This window comes from Aquila chrysaetos, chromosome 9 (genome assembly GCF_900496995.4).
Source record: "Aquila chrysaetos chrysaetos chromosome 9, bAquChr1.4, whole genome shotgun sequence".
Taxonomy (NCBI): domain Eukaryota; kingdom Metazoa; phylum Chordata; class Aves; order Accipitriformes; family Accipitridae; genus Aquila; species Aquila chrysaetos.
Genome location: NC_044012.1, coordinates 31,842,058 through 31,860,916, shown reverse-complemented (window position 1 = coordinate 31,860,916; position 18,859 = coordinate 31,842,058). Strand labels below are relative to the sequence as shown.

The 18,859-nt window shown below is 35.2% G+C and overlaps 1 protein-coding gene across 3 annotated transcripts in view; it reads right to left on the bottom strand.

Moving 5' to 3' along the window:
* IFT81 (intraflagellar transport 81) overlaps positions 1-18,859 on the bottom strand; it is a 50,958-nt gene that overhangs the window by 26,935 nt on the left and 5,164 nt on the right. For all 3 annotated transcript variants that reach the window (XM_030026728.2, XM_030026727.2, XM_041125669.1), the window contains 6 exons: positions 17,817-17,882; positions 17,388-17,498; positions 16,036-16,120; positions 7,236-7,399; positions 4,478-4,573; positions 2,286-2,432 (listed from right to left, as the gene is read on the bottom strand). In XM_030026728.2, the coding sequence (XP_029882588.1) occupies positions 2,286-2,432; positions 4,478-4,573; positions 7,236-7,399; positions 16,036-16,120; positions 17,388-17,498; positions 17,817-17,882 (669 nt within the window). The remainder of the gene's footprint in view (positions 1-2,285; positions 2,433-4,477; positions 4,574-7,235; positions 7,400-16,035; positions 16,121-17,387; positions 17,499-17,816; positions 17,883-18,859) is intronic.

Below are 18,859 nucleotides of genomic sequence, written 5' to 3'. Positions count from 1 at the left end.
ACCAAGGTCCCATGCAGCATTTTTGGCAGCAGACATTTACAAAAGAATTCAATATCACTATCTCCATTTTCCAGATGAGGAAACTGCGACCTTTGAAAAAGAAACTGTCAAGATCATCAAGAATTCAAATCCTTTCCTAGTTTTTAGCCATAGGAAACACTCTTTTTACTGCTTTACACTGTGGCCCATAAGTACCACTATGGTGTACCTAATGAAGTAATAAACAAGAACAGGACACGGATTGTATAATACTAGCTTCCTTGGGGCAATGATCAGAAAGTATTTTACAAAACAGGAAATGCTTCTTACGAAAAGACAAACACTTCTTATTTTAAGCTGATGGTTTTGTCCAAAGTGCTCAGTCATTTGTTCTTCACTCCTCAAAATGAAGACTTGAAAAGGTTTAAAATGTCAAAAGCAGAACATATTTGAACAAAAGGAATGCAGGTTATGTTCAGAATAGGTCTTGCCTTTTTTTTCTGTCTTGAACCTCCTCCTTGTGTCAGACAATTAACTTGAATTTTTCATTATTAAGACTCTTAGGAGGTTCTGTAACCATGTTTCCCTCCTATTCAGCTCTCCTTGAATTACTGTGGATCAGAGTACGTTGTCCCCCTCAAGAACAGGCACAACATGAATTATTTCTCACCTTACAGTGCATTTACAGATAATGTAAAACATGTGTTGCTGTCTTGGTAATGCATTCTTGTTAATTAAACACTTCTTTCCCATCACATGTCATGGAACACAGATTGTCTTTTTTCTGTTTTTATTTTTACTTAAAAAGTTGTCAAACACTTTAGCAACATGCCATGACCACTGGGGTTGAAAACCTTGTAGTGGAGGGAAATCTAATGCAGTGGTGGTCTTACTATTGCTACCTACGGAACACGTATGGAATATGTATAGTATGTTATGGTAAGAGAAATCAACATCTTAATTCTTCAAAGTCTCTGTGCCTTTGCTTCCACCGGTAGTTTTCATCTTGATTTACAGAAGGGAAGAAAGGCAAGAAGGCACAAGTGAAATTTGCATGTATTCCATATTATACAGGAAGCCTTAATGCATGAGTGTACACATCCATGTTTCCATACTTGATTCACTCTTTAAAACTCCTCTAAAAGAAAATTGATTTTTGTGGAGCAGGCATGGGATCAGGAAGGGAGTTCCTTCTACAAAGGGCGTTCCCTGTATTGAGTAGTATGTAAAAAAAGCACAGAAACAGACAAAGAAAAAGAAAGCGAAGAGTGTTACTCTTGATAAATGATGGCAGTGCAAATTAACACAATATGGAGGAAATGAAAAGATATATTAAGTCAGAGAAAGATGCAGCTAAAATACTCTTTGCTTGAGTGATTCTGCCTGTAAGTACACTTAGCAGGCTTTTTCCAAGCTGAGAAAAATTATTGTCTTAAGAAAAGTCAATTCATTTTGCTGACAAACCACTACCCAGCTGCAGCAGCCTTATTCTTTGCAAACTTTTGAAGAAGAAAAAGCTGCTTTGATAAATACAGCTTCAAATATAACTTTGCCTGAGCTACGCTGATTGTGCTAGTCAAAGTCTGTATGGCAGATAAACTTCAGGAGGGTCTGGGAAAATTTTTTTTAAGGAAAAACTTTTGTGGGTAGTAAATACAACAGGATTAACTGCGTTTCTGGTAATTGCTGGTATTATGCTTTATGATCATATATCATATAGAGAACAGATAGTAAAGCAGATTTTTATTATACATCAAATAATAAAATTGATCTACCGGACTTATCACTTGAACTTCTAATCCCTTCATTAGTCTCGTTGACTTTTATAATTAGTTATTTACCATCATACCATTGTGATGATATTGACATTATTTTGACTCAGAGTCTGAGATGTTAAGACACCCCAACATTAAGTCCTCATATACCTTGCAATCTATTAGGTACAATGTGAAGAACTGAAATTATTACTTTGAAAATAGCTACAAATCAAGCACTGCTGCAGTATAAATATCGGAAAGCATTTGAAAGCACCGGACAGCATTGTAGTATCTGCACATTTTAAAAAAAAAAAAGTCTTCAAATATGTTAATTTTGGAATTTGATGACAAAATATGTGCATTAAAAAAACAGAGGCCAATCTGTTGCAATGCTGAGGCCATGTAGTTTGACAACATACTAGAAAAAAGGATAAGATACTGTAGAAGCAGTTATTGCAATGTAAAGTTAAAAGGAAATTGTGAGTTAACAAAAATTGATCCATCTCTTAAAAATTTCCTCTTCCTTATATCCACTGTTATATTGCATACCTCATCCCCTTTCAGAACTTCAGAGCCTTCTAACTCATGGGCCTGATTGGTCTTCTGCAGCATCTGCCTTTCAGCGCTGGCCATCTCTTCCTTAGCAGCCTGAAGTTCTTCTGCCTTGGCTTCCTTTTTCCGGGAAATTATAGATGCCTGCATGATCATTAAAAATGGATATGGACAAGTAAAGTAAAAATTGCCTTGTTTAATCATTAGTAAAACATAATCCATTAAATTTCAGGCATTGCACCACTGAAAACACATTTTAATTGTCAGAAACTGATTTTCATTAAGAAATGTGAGCATGTCTCACTGCAAAGAAAAAAGCATCGATTACACATTATATACAGTGGGTTAAACCACAACTTCATTCAAGCTGACTGCAGACTCCCAACTTTCTTCAGTATGGCCGAGATTTCTTGCATACCCTTTTTTCCTGGATTCATGTTGATATATTTTACATTTTAGATTTACATTTCTTCACCTCATTTTTTCATTTTCATTGAAGAAAAAGGTAGGCATTTTAGCAGCTCCATTTCTTCTACTTAGTCCCTTTTTGTGCATATGTAAGATACACCAACATGGCTTAACTGGAAAGTTATCCAAGATTTCACAAATGCCATAATACAGATTTTTATAACTCCAACCTACTCCAACCTACAGAAATATGTTATACTAACAGCAGAACTGAGCCACTAAATCTTGGCAAATAGCTAGAAGACAATGAATAAAGCAATACAGTACAGAAATAGTGTAGATTACAGATTATTCTTTTTTTTTTTTTGAGTCTAGAAGATAAAGCATTTAAAAAATAATATTTTATAAAAGACGGAATATTTAATAGTACCTAACATTTGACCAGAAGCTAACAGATTTGGGAACATAAGTATACATTAGTTCAGGGGGAAAAAAAAGGCATTTTTATCTTGCCAAAGTATACTATTTTAAAATATTTTAAAATAACACAACACATTAATTTAGATGCATGTGCATGAATTTGGAGGCATGGTTAGTTTCTTCATATGAAAGGGAAAACTTAAGAAAAAATGAAGCAAAATACACACTGGCTTTCTCACACTAGGTTAAAAGGACCAGCTTTATTTCCAAAAATATATCTAACAGAATTCTGCTGGGGTAGTATCTCAGCTCTTTGCTTCACAAGATATCTGCAGTGACAAATTGTGGTACAATATATATGATTATTTTGTGAAACAGAAGCCCGTCCCTAGCAGAAAAAAGCAAAGACCACCATATGCCTTCAACTCACAGCAGCAACCTGAACTCCTGGAGTGGTTCCTCCATTGAACATTGAACATAATTATATCACAAGCCAGTTGGTGCTTTGGTACCAGCACATTACTGTAGCAGGCTTTTCTTTAGAGAAGAAGAGCATCTCTTACAAAACAAAATGGTGTGTTTCATATTGCATATGTGATTGAACTGCAGTATATATTTTATCACAATTTTTTTCCTCCCACTGATACATTTTACTTAAGCCTTTTTATTTTTTTAAACCATCATTGTATCATCATGAAAATCTTCAATAAAATTAGCAGCGGTACAGGTTGCCTGGAAAAGAAATCACTTACATTTCTGCATAAGCTCTGAAAATCTCAGAGTTCATAAATCCTCTTTATAACTTGTGAATTTACTAAGACTAGACAGCCTATTTTATAGAAAGACTATTTTATAGCCTCAGGATGAAAAATCAAAAAAGATGAAAAATCAAAAAATACCTTCTTAATAGATGCAACGGGAAAGATAGCACGTGGTCAAACACAAGCAAGGGATATAACTGAAAGCAAGCCTTGCATCCAGGTCTGACTGCAGCAGTCAGCCCACATGCTCCCTTTCAAGAATCTGTCCACAGCTGGAGCTTTACCAAAATAGCTCCTCTAAAATGATCCTTCCAGAATTACTGTGATGCAGCTGAAGGGCAACACCTAACAGCTTAAGGGCAACACCTAACAGCTTAAGGACAGCAGTCCTACTCCCTAACATGACTGAAAGCAATTGTTTGACTCAGCGCTAAACATACATATGTTCAACAGCTATTTATTTTCTTTTTGTCTTCCATTATTATGTATTTCTACTTATTTATGCTAAATAAATTAAAGAAAAAAAATCAGTACGGAAGACAATCAGTGACTGAAATTGCTCTACTGCTTCTGCTTAAAAAATATTTTGTTCCTTCTTACCTGTTGGCGATACATGGAAAATTTACTATCAATTGGCTCATACTTCATCATTCTTTTCTCAATAAGCTGATTAATTTGTGCGTTCACTTCATTTATCTGCAAGACAGAATAGAAAACTAAGGAAACGGAGCTTTATTTCTTTGTCTTCTCCAAGAATTAAAGGCTTTGCAAACGAGATTTACAATCCAGCTAGTTCCATTTTTAAAACACAGAAACAAACCCAAAAAACTCAATGAGTCATTAAGTGTTGGCCAGGAAGAGGTTGTGTTTTTGGATTTCCAGTTCTGTGCCTTTATGATAAGGCAGAAGCATGACGTTGGCCCTGAAAATGAAGTAAACTGGTATACGTGGAGAGAAAAATGCATGTGAATTGGTACAGACAGAAAAAAGACTGATGTCACATACTATGTGAAAAATGTAATTTTATCAATATTAACTAAAAATCCTTTTCACTCAACCATTTATCAAAAGTTTAAAGGGGAGCAAATAAAGACTAAGTGATATAAAATTTCATCAATGTTTTGAAGAGTCACAGACCACCATATTCCAGCTCTATGGTACCTTCTTTCTACTGCTGCAAAATGCACCCGTTTGTCCATAATCTCAAATTGTTGATCTTCATTCTAGCTGAAGCTTTAGAGCCTACTGCATCTGGAAACTCATAAACAGCTACACTAGTGTACTGACTCCAGCTTTTCCAGTCCTGACTTAATGCTAGACTGGGACTCTCATCAGCCATGGAAACCACAGCCCTAGCAACCTTCCTTTAATTCTCTGCTAACTAGATGAGTGCTGATAAGCAAGCAGTGTAAATATGTACTGAAATCCAATGAAGTCAAAATGTAACGCAGGTACAGTGCTGGGCATTACCCTAACATTTCTATGAGCAATATCCGTGTACTTTGAAAGCTAAGTATTTCAATAAAGTGCTCAATAGGACTAAAAATACTCCAGCACCTGGAAAAAATATCTCCTGTAAATTCTATTCCTTTACAAAAGCCTGTAAGTGGTAGAACAGGCCTGAATTTGAAGATGGCATAAGAATTCCCTTCTGTGAATAAAGTCCTGTTTTATACATTATAAAACGCATGATAGTAGCATGCTTAGTGCAGTTCAGCTCCTTTTTAATAGAAGGCTGACTTTAAAAAAAAAAAATGCTGTCTAAGGCCATGCTGTGATAACAGCCAAGTATATGACATATTTTTATTATCTATTAAGAACATACTTCCAAAATATAACAAATTAAAAGGTTACCTCATGGAGAAAGACAAAAAAAACCACCTTGATGTTCTTTAAAATATTGCCAAAACCCCAACAATACTCTTGGAAAAGAAAGGTGCAAAACAGGGCTTCAACTATGCCTAAAAGAAGTTACTGCAACCACAAATATTGTTTTGATTAGAAGAAATAAACTACGAAAGCAAAGGCTGAATCACAGAGCTAGTTTATTATTATTTGAGACCTGATCTACCATTTAATAATGCTGTCATCCTTAGAAGTATAATGATCAGAATCCAAAATGGCATTAGGCTGTCACTGATTTTACTTTTGTAAAAAGTAGTCTTAACCTTAAAACAGAATGTATTCTTGATGACACTTGACTGCTGATTCTTGTCTGATCCAAAAAACCTGTGAGCATTTCTTTATTACTTTGCCATGTTCTGTGTGTGAATGCACAAGTTACTATGATGTTGAGGGAGTTGCTGAACCTCTCTCTGCTTCAAGACTCAGGAAGAATGGTGGATGGCAGCCCTCATGCCCACAGGTAAATCATTCTCCGATCTATTACAAATACTCTGTTTTCCTCATTATCTATATTTCACAGCAAAGCCTGAGTTGGAGATCCTAAGAATATTAAAAAACAACTGGTAAAAGGAGAGGACATTTAGACTGAACACTGTACCTAGTAGTATGTAGGACTAGTCTTCCTACCCTAGCTAACATTGTTGTAAATCTTCATCATCACCAACAGAAATACTAATAATTAGCATTCCTCTAAATTCTTCTAGAACATAGTATTACGTATTTAATCTTTCATTTAGGATTATGCAAATATGAAAACTTCATTGAGTGAAATGTATAAATGTACTTCTGGGGCAACAAATCCCTCTGCACAGTTTGAATACATACTACAAATAAGGATTTTTGGTCATTCTAACACCATTTGCTTTTAACTTCTGAAAAAATCTGGACAGGTAAATCAAGTATTTGATCCCCAAATTTCCTTTGGTCTTACCAAGACAAATGATGCAGACCTATTCCAAACACTAAGGAGTTCTGAGCCATTGCACATTGATTAACACATAATGTTGTGAAGATGTATCACTTGGAGAATGTTGTTTACCACTCCATAAATACTCTCTATATGTTGGTATAAACTCCCTTGATGTCAGTGAGTTTAAAACAAGTGAAATCTGAAGAGAAGAAAAACCAAACCTTTAGTGCTAAATTAACATCTCTGCTCATACCATAGCAAATTGCTAACACAATTTTCTAAGTAGCATTTAAGGATAGGGTTGGGTTTGGTTTGGGGTTTCTTTGTTTCTTTGTTTTTGTTTGTTTTGTGTTTTTTTAAAAAAACTTATCTGAGAGTTTGCATTTAGTGATTAACACATCTTTTGTTTTACAACTGAAGGGATGTTCTTTTGGGAATGAAACATTTTCTCAAGGATATAAAGTAGGGGTAAGAAAACTACAGTGTACAAGAACCTTTGACCATGCTACAGAACACAAATTAAGTGTGACCTTGTCAACTTACCTTGATTTCAAGTGCATTGAGATCAGATTGACTCATAGCTGGCTCTGCAACCACCTTTTGTAGGAAATATGTTGAATTCTTCTTACTTTCAAGCTCTCTAGGTATTTTTTCAGTAACCAAGTATGAATTGAAATTTATCTCCTCTTCTAGTTTCTTCATTAAACCTTAAAAACAAATTAAATCAGTGTGTGTCTATAAAAGTAATGTAGCAGATAATTAAGTTTGATTTCACCAACACATTAAATTTAGCAGCAATTACAATAACAACAGCATAACATTTGAGACTTCTTTTCAACGCTTAAAGAAACAGGTAGTTACTTGATTTAGATTTTTAATCTGGATGTTCAGCAATATAATAGGTATTATTATCCATCTGTATCTCTAACACATAACTATTAACTCCTTGACAGATTCTTTTCATCAATAAACAAGTTAAACCCTTCTTACGTGAAATTCTAGCTGAATCAGATGCAAAATTCAACATGCAGCATTGATATAGAAAGACATTAACCCTATGTGTGTCCTACATCAAGATACTAGACTCTATGTTACATTTTTTGTGTTGTGAATTACATTCTTCTGAAATTTGAGAAGTTAAGAGCTAGACTTTGGTTGCTTATGCATTTGCAAGATGAGGGACAGCAAAGAACATCACAGCTATGCTAACTTGCTCAGAGATTTTTCAAAGCTTGTATCCCTTGGAATTTCCTTGGCTGGAGCAGTGGAGGAAGCATCCTGAAGCTGATCCTACTCACAGATTGCATGGGTCATTGTTTCATGTGAATTTCTTCATTTACAGACAGAAATTATCTCTGTGTGAATCCTTTATCTGTACAAAGATCTTAATTTGGCCTAGCTCATGTATAGATTTGTTATATCCTTGGAAATTATCCCTTAAAATAAAACTTTATTCTAATCTGGCATCTAAAAAGGCCTTACAATGAGCAGAATTTAATGTATGCCTACTTTAAGGGTCTTTTACATTGCTGGAACACTTATAAATTGTCTCTCTAAATAGCGCACTATTTTTTCTTGTAAGAACAAGTGTTTAATCTCAGGACAGTATATAGACTGAGAATGCTGAAAAAAATAATAAAATAGAAAAAACAAGAAGGAATTGCTTAGTAACGTCAAAAATTCTGTTGAGAAAAGCAACCACATTTATAAATTTTGCTCTACACAAGCCTGATGCACACTGCATCTTACCATGCTTATGACGACTTGGCTCTTGCTAAGTAGAGTAATTTAGCCTCCTTAACAGATAACTTATAAATAAACACAGGTACATTCAGATAAGAACAATATACAGCTAGAAAAATGCAGCAGAATAGAATAAAGCATCTATTTAAATTACATTACACAGTCTACAACAGGCAGTTTAGTGCAATTACTCTTCCGAGACACCTGTGCCAAGGATGACTGTAAGATTTGGAAGTTATATGTCAGATGAGAGTAGGAATAGGTATTTCAGAATATTTTTCATTATCTAGATGACTAAGGGGTAAGTATCCTAGGAACTTTTTAAAACTACTTGCTAGAGTTGGGGTTTTGGGCTGGGAGGATTCTCTCCATATTTGGGAGAATATGGAATTGGCATGAAATGCCAAGAAAACCAAGAAATTCACAATCTCTGCCTCTTTCACATACTGCACAAACAGAAAATCTTGAGTACAGAGATACAATAGTACAGCTGCTGCTGCTGAAACAGAGATGGGAAGGGACGTAGGTGAAAGCAGAGTTTTTGGTTCTCTGGCTAAAAAGCCTGCCGACCATACCACTGACTGACAAAAGGAGAAGGTCAGAACAAAGTGAAATACAAGCCTAGGAAAAGGGCCGCCATTATTCTGCCACTATTTATCTCTAGAAACACCATACTGAAAGATCCTCCTCACCCTCTGCTCCCAGCTCAGACTGAAAGAAAAACTACTTGGTTTAGCTGCCAGAGAGGAAATAAACCATTAGTTCTTGAGAAAGCCTCAAGAACTAGAAGAAAGAAAACAGACCCTAGGGAAAGCAGTGTTGCTAACAAAGTCAGGTCAACACAAACTAAAAATGAGTGGGAATTCCTCTTTTCCAGCAGTTTAGTTTATTGATTTCTGTGTTTATGAAAAGCAACACTACCACATGATCTTTTCCCCTTCGTGGAAAGCTCATTTATCTTGTGTGAAACAAACAGCATCAATACTGGTTTCAGAATGGTAAGTGGACTTACTCTATGTATGCAATAGCCATTATGTACTTGGCACTACAGCTATACCCCGAGAGACACACTTGGACTTAGTAAGAGAGAATTCCCATTTTGTTCTTCCAGAAGCACTTGATTCCACTCTTCCTCAGCCCATGACAGAGCTGGGCAGGAGGGACCACATTTTAATGTCTCACTAGAAATCTACCACCCCTGCAAATGCAGCAAAGCTTCCCACGTACACTGTGAGCTGAATTATCGCCTCAGAACTGACTAGGAACGCAACTCCCAATTTGATATTTATAACCAAGATCTTTGGTGTGGAAATCAAAGTGATAGCAATTAAATTATTCTGATATTAAATATTAATATTTTTATTTCATCAAACTAATTTCTTATTTTCCTCTTAGTGGCAAAAATAATCTGCATACATAGGCTATACTTTATTTCTTGAACTACTCCAGTTTTCTTATAAAAATGTACATGCCTAAATAATTTATTGTAGATATCACACTTAACTAAGGAAATAACCACACCTAAACAATTGCTTTCATAAGAGTGGGGACCTTCTGACTTCACAGGGTATAACCTTGATCACTATCTAGATTTATTTCTCAGATAACCTAAGCGCTATTACCAACTTCTTTTAAACACTGACTGGTTCTACATCATGCTTACTCTTGACAGTGCAACAAGCAATGAAGCAAGTTAAAACTTGACATCTCGATGAGGAAAGACACAATGATGTCATCATCCCTCATGACTAATGTGGTTTCATTCCTAAATACTTTGGATATATTTTTCCTCCCCTACAATTCAACATATGGAGAAGTAACTACCTAAGAACTATTTTTGCTGCTTAACAGAACCTTAAAAAACAAAACATAGGGCAGCTCTTGTTTTAATTTTTTTTCAGTGAAAAACATTCTTTTATCAAATTCCCAGGCTAGAGGAAAGAAAAGCAAGCATACTTTAAATCTTTCCATTACACATATAAATTCTGTTTTTAATGTTTTAACATTGACTTATGGTTACAAAATCTACATACGTAAGCTGGACAGAAAGTCTGGCTCTGTGCCCTAAGGTTATTTTAGCAAGGTTCTGCCAACCACGTATTTACATGTGGGGAGCTATTAACAGCAACTCCTCATGTTTTCCATTCAACTTTTTTTATTATTATTATTACAAAGAGAAGGATGGGAGAAAGAGTTTCTTACTGCTTGCTCAGTCATGTAGGAAAGAGGCAAGTTCCTCTGCATAATTCTGCTAATGGATCTAAAACTTGATTCACCTTGCACTCAGATTCCTATTTCTTTTCCTACTTCTTTTCCCTCTACAGGCTACCAATTTTGCATTCTATACCAAAACCACTTGCAACAATAACTGATTTTTTTAAAAAAGGGGAAAAAAATAAAAACTAAAAGAAAGATAAGCACTCATTTTATAGACTATCTGCCAACACTTTGTTTAATATCACATAGGAAGGCCATGACAAAGGCAGGTCTAGAACAGATTTCCGCAGGGCATTCACTTATATCAAAGCCTTCACTTCCCTTTCTGCAACCATCCTCAATAACAGAGCATTGAAATGATTCCATCCACAGCTTCCAATGATACAACTTCCAATTTCCCTGTACTAAACAGAGGTCTGGGACATGCAAACACTGACAGATAATGATCAAATCATCCCTTTGATATCTCCTTGAAAAACTAAAAAACTTCCTGAATTTGCCATTCTAAGTTACGCTTTCCATGTTTATAATTATTATTGATGGTCTCTGGAATCTCTCTGACCTTTCAACGTTCTTCTTGAAGTCTCATCAATGGACAGCATTGCAGTGATGGACATATCAGAGCTAAAAAGAGAGGTAATAACTCTCCTATTCCATTTTCTTCCATAAATAAATGCACGGATAGCACCAAATCTTTGACACTGGGAGCTCCAGTTCTACCATTTTTACACCAAGACCCACAAGTCCTTTTCAGAGTCACTTCTTAGGGAAGAGTCCCGCATGCTGTAACTACACAGCATGTACATTATTCCTAGAGGAATACCATGGCATTTGGCTATTCCTTAAAATACATACTCTTGGCATGGGCTTGGCTTCCTGTCCTGGTTTCGGCTGGGATAGAGTTCATTTTCTTTCTAGTAGCTGGTATAGTGTTATGTTTTGGATTCAGTATGAGAAGAATGTTGATAACACTGATGTTTGCAGTTGTTGCTAAGGAGTGTTTACACCAAGTCAAGGATTCTTCACCTTCTCAGGCTCAGCCAGCAAGAAGGCTGGAGGGGCACAAGAAGTTGGGAAGGGACACAGTCAGGGCAGCTGACCCAAACTGGCCAAAGGGGTATTCCATACCATGTGACATCATGTCCAGTATATAAACTGGGGGGAGTTGGCCTGGGCGGGGATCGCTGCTCTGGAACTAACTGGGCATCAGTTGGCGAGTGGTAAGCAATTGCATTGTGCATCACTTGTTTTGTGTATTCCAATTCTTTTATTATTATTATTATTATTGTCATTTTACTACTCTTATTATTATCATTATTAGTTTCTTCCTTTCTGTTCTATTAAACTGTTCTTATCTCAGCCCATGAGTTTTACCTTTTTCCTTCCAATTCTCTCCCCCATCCCACTGGGTGGGGGGAAGTGAGTGAGCAGCTGCGTGGTGCTTAGTTGCTGGCTGCAGTTAAACCACAACACTTCCTAAGTGATTAAGTTCACTTTGAATCAACAGTCTGCCCTCCTCTTTATTCAGTCATTTCCCCAATTTTAATTTAATCTGACAATTTCACTATTGATCATTTGCTTTTTTTTTTCAGGTATCTGATGTAAATACTAAACAAAAAAAGAGCCAAACACTGATTTCTGCATGTCCTGATTAGAAACACATCCACTCAGAGATGATTCCCTGATTAATTCCTTTCCAAAATTTTCAGTTTCCTTTTAGTACTTTTAACACAGGTCACGTTGAATTTTTGCTTTCTTGTTTGTTCTTCAAAATGGGGTGCAAATAAAGAGTCAATGGTCTTAAAAAAAGTCAACCACAGCAATACTATTATCTTCCCAACCAGACTTGTATTCTCATCAAAGATATCAAGTTAGCTTAAAAGTGCTTTCCCCCTGACCTTGCAGCAACTGATAGTGATTTAATTTCCATCTCTAAATTATTTTATTTATTATAAAATTCCACCTAAGCCATTTTCCTTTACCAAATACACCTATAACTTTAATTGTAATGTGGTCTGCAGTGTTAGTGGAGATCATTTAAACTTGGAATTTTAGGGAAAGATAGTTCTGTGGAAAAGAAGAATGTTTATGTTTTCATTCAAATGGTATATTTGAATAATTTCTTGAATAATTGAATAATTCCTAAATTTCTATTTTTCATCAAGTGTTCAGAATGACTTAAAATAGATATCTATATAAAGCAATTACTCTTTGACCGAAGAACTTTGAAGTTCTGTGTTCTAAATCTATTACTACATATGAACTTAATGAAGTATATAAATTATACATTTCACTGTTTATCAACAACGATCATCTTAACACATTCTTTTAATCAATATTTTCAAGCTAGTCATCCACTTCTTCATATTTCTGCCAATAAAGTGAACAATAATGTTCTGTAAAATGGACAGAGATCAAGAATTTCAGTAATTCAGTTCACTTCTTGGCGTTAACAATTTGTGTTTGTGCCAGCAGAGATAATCAAAGCAAAAAGATGACAATCTTGCTGAGAAAGCATGAGCTAGGTTATTCAAACTAGTGGTCAGTGTTAATAAAAATACTATTCGTGTCCAGAACAACAACAAAAAACCCAGAAACTGCAAATTCATGTTACTTACTGCTACCAGCAGCAACTGTCTCTCTATAGGCAAACAACATACTGAGTAGTACTGAAGTTAATAAACAGGGAAGGAGTGTACTGTGGAAACCAGTATGATTAATTTTAGACTACAAAACATCTCAAAACAATCAACTGTTTTTCATGATACAATAGAAAGTCTTCTAAATATTATATTTCTAAAAGTTAAAAACCTACTAACCACAAGCTGTATTTTCCTGGCACAGCTAAAGCAGACTGATGCTAATTGCATGTTAACAATACTCATAAATATGTGCTAGTTCCTAAAGAGTGCCTTTACATGTCTTTAAAGTACTTCATCCTAAATTCATAATAAGATTAAGTAACGAAAGGAGCATGCATCTGTAAGACAGACAAAAAAGCTTCTACTCATTAGCAACAACTTTTATCATTTTATCTTGCTTTGGAAGCAAAAACACCTGAAGTATGAAAAATGTAAGAAAATTATTTTAAAGGAAAGTTCTAACTTCCAGTGAAAATCCACACCTACCAACCAGCCACTGAATTGTTAGCATACAAGCTATACTGATACAACTAGGCAGTTGAGGTACCAAACTGCAGCCAAAAGGAATTTTTAAAATAAAAATAAATTGTGCAAACTGTAGACCAACAAAGCTTTTAAAATAATTTGAATCTTATTCAGTGCACTGTGGTCACCTAATTTCAATTATTTAAAAAACACAGTTGGCATTCTGTAATTGCTACTACAGGCAGTGTCTTTGTAACTACTATGGGGAAAAAGCAATTACAAAGCTAAGTCCTGAAGTCTTTGGGCAAAATTTCAACACAAGTTTTCTTAAGTAATGACTCCAAGTTTTTCTTCAGAACATTTAAACACTTTTTTCCCCTGCAAGCAGGACTTAAGGAAATTAGATATGTTAACTTTATCTTTATTTTCATCTCAATGATTAAATGACATATTTACTGGCTTTTTATTATGTTACCTTTGCTTCTGTGAACTGAACCCATCAAGTTTCCATTGGCCTTAAAAAAAACCCAGGAACTGAAATAGAAATGTTGACACAGCTTTGCTGTATAAACTCTCTGATAGCTACTGCAAAAATGGAACAGTTATAAAATCCACTGCAAGTCCCTTTGAGTAAAGAAGACAGTTCAGATACTCTTTTAGGTCCATTTGTGGTTCAGTGGCTGATGAGGATCGTAAAAAAATTAAAGTAAAATCACAAAGTAATAACAAAGCAACGTGCTGGTGACTGAAAAAAATTCTCTAACTCAAAATAGCTGCCAAAGCAGTTATGTGATGCAACTGGAATATTAAATGTACTTGAAAGAGTAGGACAATGACCTACTTTACTAATTTTAAATCAATAAATAGTCAGATTCTATAATTTTGGAAGTAATTTATACATACAACAAAAATCATTCCATGGCATTTTTTTACCACAGCCACTTAGAAGGCAACTGGAAAAGCCCTGTGAAAAGGACCATTCAGAGTTTTATACCTTCACACTACTTTACGTACAGTAAAGTATTTCCCTATAAATCAACCCTACAGAAAACCTCTATCAGTCCTGTGATGTGTTATTAATAACTAAGTGCAAGAGACAAACTGAAAGGGGTTAAGTGATTTGCCATATATAGAGATATAGATCTATATCATAGATCATATATAGATCACATATATCTGAAACACTGAACCCTAAACTGACTCCCAGTTTTGTTGTCAAACTGCCAGGCTAATCCTTGTTACATTTTCTTCAAAGTGATTAAGGAACCTAGAGGTTGTAAAATTGGAGACAGTTAGTTACATATTTATCTAGTAACTGCAATTCCTTCCCACCTGCTATTTTTATAAATGATCATAGACTACTAACTTACTTCACAAGTAGTATAATTTATTTTGCTGAGGTTATTTGCAGACTGAGATATCACCGAAAACGAGGAGAAGCAATCTTCCTGTTATTAATGTAATACAGCAACATACAACTCAATCAGCTACAGCTGTATCATGAGAACAAAGTATTTTCATATGTAAACAAATATATTCATATATAAATATATAGGCTTTAATATAGATATATCTAGTATATATTATATATACTTATAATAATATATAAGAATGTGTGTGTGTATATATGAATATATATAATCCATGATCTATAAAAAAAGCTTAATTAGGAAGTAGCTTTATTTGTGGTACCATACAAAACTACCAACACAAAATTGCACTACAATAAGAAACAGGCCTTAAAGCTTTTCAAACAAATATTTTATAGAAGGCAACTAGAAAAACAAGTCTACACTGAATAAAACATAGTATTCAATTTATTTGTACATTCACTGAGAAAATTTTTAAGTGGCAGTATTTCAACAATGCCCAATTACAAATACAAAACGCATAAAACCTTTGGAAAGACAAACTTCTGATTTAGTAAGAGGCTTCTGCTTTTTCCAACCCTTTGTAGTTCCAACTGTTCTTTTCTTGCAGAGCATTATGGTTAGTATTCAGTATTTAACTGTTTTAAGATTTTTTAAAAAGTGGACCTCAAAAATATGACTGATACCATCTTCCCTTGTGATTGTCTCCCTGGGTTTTTGTGGCAAGGCACATTCAGCCTTACAATCTCCAGCATGTGCCTTTAGAACACAAGTTATTTCTTTCTTTAGATTCTCTTAAGTTCCTATATGCTTTTTGGCAGTACCGTATTACTGACGGTCATCCAGTTTTTATTTCTTTTCTAACAGAGAAGTGTAAACCCCCAGCCTTTATAGATTACTACTTACTTTCAGGTTTTGAATCCACTACTGCATGATGCATCTCTTTCAGCTGGAGCTGGGCTCTTTGCAGTCTCTGCTCTGCGTGGAACAACTTTTGAGAGAGAATTGGAGACACATAAGCTCATTTCTTTGAAATGCATATTCAAACAACTAAAACAAAAAAGTATCAAAAAGAACCCCAAATATAAAAGAAGGTAGCTATAAGCATCTGGTGACTATATGTTTCAGAAGGGAACATGCCAAAACAAACTTTCAACAATTAGCCTGGGTTTACTTGATATTCTCTAGTTTTAATTGAGGAAAGTATTCTTGTACTCCAAAGTGATATTTTCTCTATGGCAGAAATTCATTAAACAATTTTCAGCCAAAAATGTGAGTGGCTTGAACATTAGAACAACAAAAAGAGACAGCAAGAATCAGGACTGCAGCAGGTAACTATCCTTATACTGCAGTTCTTCAATGCAGCTTAATTGTCACAGCAATCTACTGTCCGATTTCAGAGCACGCTGGAAAGTTTGTTGCCAAACAACACCCAAGTTGATTAGCGTTTTTGTGATTTAGAGAGATGAGTACTAAGAACTGGAAATAGCTGGACATCATATTCATTTTACTTGTGATCTCTCTCAGGTTCAAGCGAAGACCCAACAGCTTGAAAGCCTAATTATTCACATTGATTCCACATGCAGATATAGACTGCAATACTAGAAATCTGGGATTTTTTCCCCTTTTAATACAGCGTTGAAGTTCATGCTACAGAAGAATTTGGTGAGATGATATAACAATATGGCGATGGATTTTATTAAAATATCTTGTTTTGACAACGTAGCTCAGGAATAAAACCCACCCTTATATTCAGATTTCAGCTGCTTCCAGTGCTTCCCAGGGTGTCATTTTTCTCAAATTTGGGGACCAAAATCCCAAGGTTGCTCCTGAATATATATTCCCCCAACCCAGTGAAAAGCTGAGGTACTTGCTGTGTTACTCAACACCTGAAATCTTAGTGCAGATGCACAGCGATACAAATCAAACTAAGGAACACATTTGCTCACTACCATAAATACAAAGAATTCTCTTTGGGTGCTACAACAGTAAGTCATGGAACATTTCCTGGGACTGCTACACGATGATGTCAGTGGCAGCTGAGGTAGCCAAGTACCCTGAATGAGGTGTTCAAAACTTGCAGGGTTAAGCCTCTTCCCTTAAAATGTAGATAAATATTTCTATTTTAAATGGGATTTAATTTTCTGATGTTGGGAGAAACTCTGTACTGTTGTTCCTGATGTACTTTTTTAAATGCATGATTGCCAAACAAATGTCTACAACTATTTATTTTAATAGGTATGCTTTTATGTCAGTACCTGATTTTTTTGTTCTTGTTTCTGTTGAGCCAAAGATTCTTCTCTCTCTTTTTCTAAGCGAAGCTGTCTTGCTATTTCAAGCATTCGTTGATGATTTTGTACTGTCTCCACCTACAGCAAGTGGATAAATAGTGCATGTTACTGTCAGATAGTTGAGAAATACATTAAAGAGATCATATGTCTCACAAGCCCACTTAGCACTTCCTTTCCATACATGTTACTACTCAGAAATGACAGCAAAGTACCGGACTCAAGATTCTTAAAAGCTCTGGACGAACGCCTAGGGAGATTCCCTGTGGGTCAATTAGTTATTCGATTCCTTCCTAGACATACAGTATGTTTATCTTAATCCTTGTTTGCATTCCAAAATCAGAGTTGCAAGCCAAAAATTATGACACTGAAATGTAACAGTGTTACTTCTCTTATTACCCTCTTCTTAAGACGCTCTACTCTTTTGATGAGTTGATCTTTCTCCTCTTCCATTGCACTGATGTCCTGAAAAAGCAGAAAAAAAAGACAAAGAAATGTTAATTTATTTACAATATAATATGGATTGGACTAAATTCTGTTAAAATTAATATGAAAATCAGAATTATTGTCTGAATACACTGAAGTGGTTATAATTTTATTGATCTATGATCAGAACATCCAGGATTCCAATCTCTCTCTTCTTACTTCCCCCCCAGTTCCCACTCTCTTTATGCTAACATTCCTTCATCTGCATCCTTGAGTATTAGTGTGAACATTTAAAATAAAAGCAGGTGGATTTCTCTAAAATAAAAACAAGCAAACAGAAACAACCAAGCAAAAATCAGCATGAATTCAACACCTGATGCAGTCTAACATATGTTCTTAATGTTACCATCATTACCCACCTCCTGGCAGACAATTTTGCATGAAGTTGCATACCAGTGATGTTTGCTGCCACTTTTTGTATTAAAATTGTGTTAAAAGAAACGCTTTCTAGTGCTAAAACATGTATCCAATTATTATTCTCCTTTAATCCTATCTTAAAACAGCGGGATTCCAGAGACTGTTATAAGAAAAAGAGAAATAAATTCTCCAAATCTAGGCCTTATCTCAACATTTGCTTAACTTGTCCATATGTCTTACTGGAAAGCTGTACCCACGCTTAAATATTTTGCTGAAACAGGGCAAATATCTTTACTTAATACCTTAGCCACACAGGATCATAATTTTTATTGACTTAAGCTCTTAATTCTTTCAACACCCTCTGAAATTATTACCCTAAATCAGTAAAGCAAAAGGCTTTCTATCACTTTGCATTCACAGGAAAAGGAGTTCTAATATTTGAAAATCATGCAAACAGAGTCTTGGCAGCCTTGTTTCCCAATCTGCTTCAGAAAGCGCAGTTCTAAGCATGAGAAAGGACTTTCTAATCTGTTTGCCAACAGAGGACAGTTCCAAAAAGGCAGCTGCAGTGCCTACCAGCTCTGACCTGTGCAACTTAC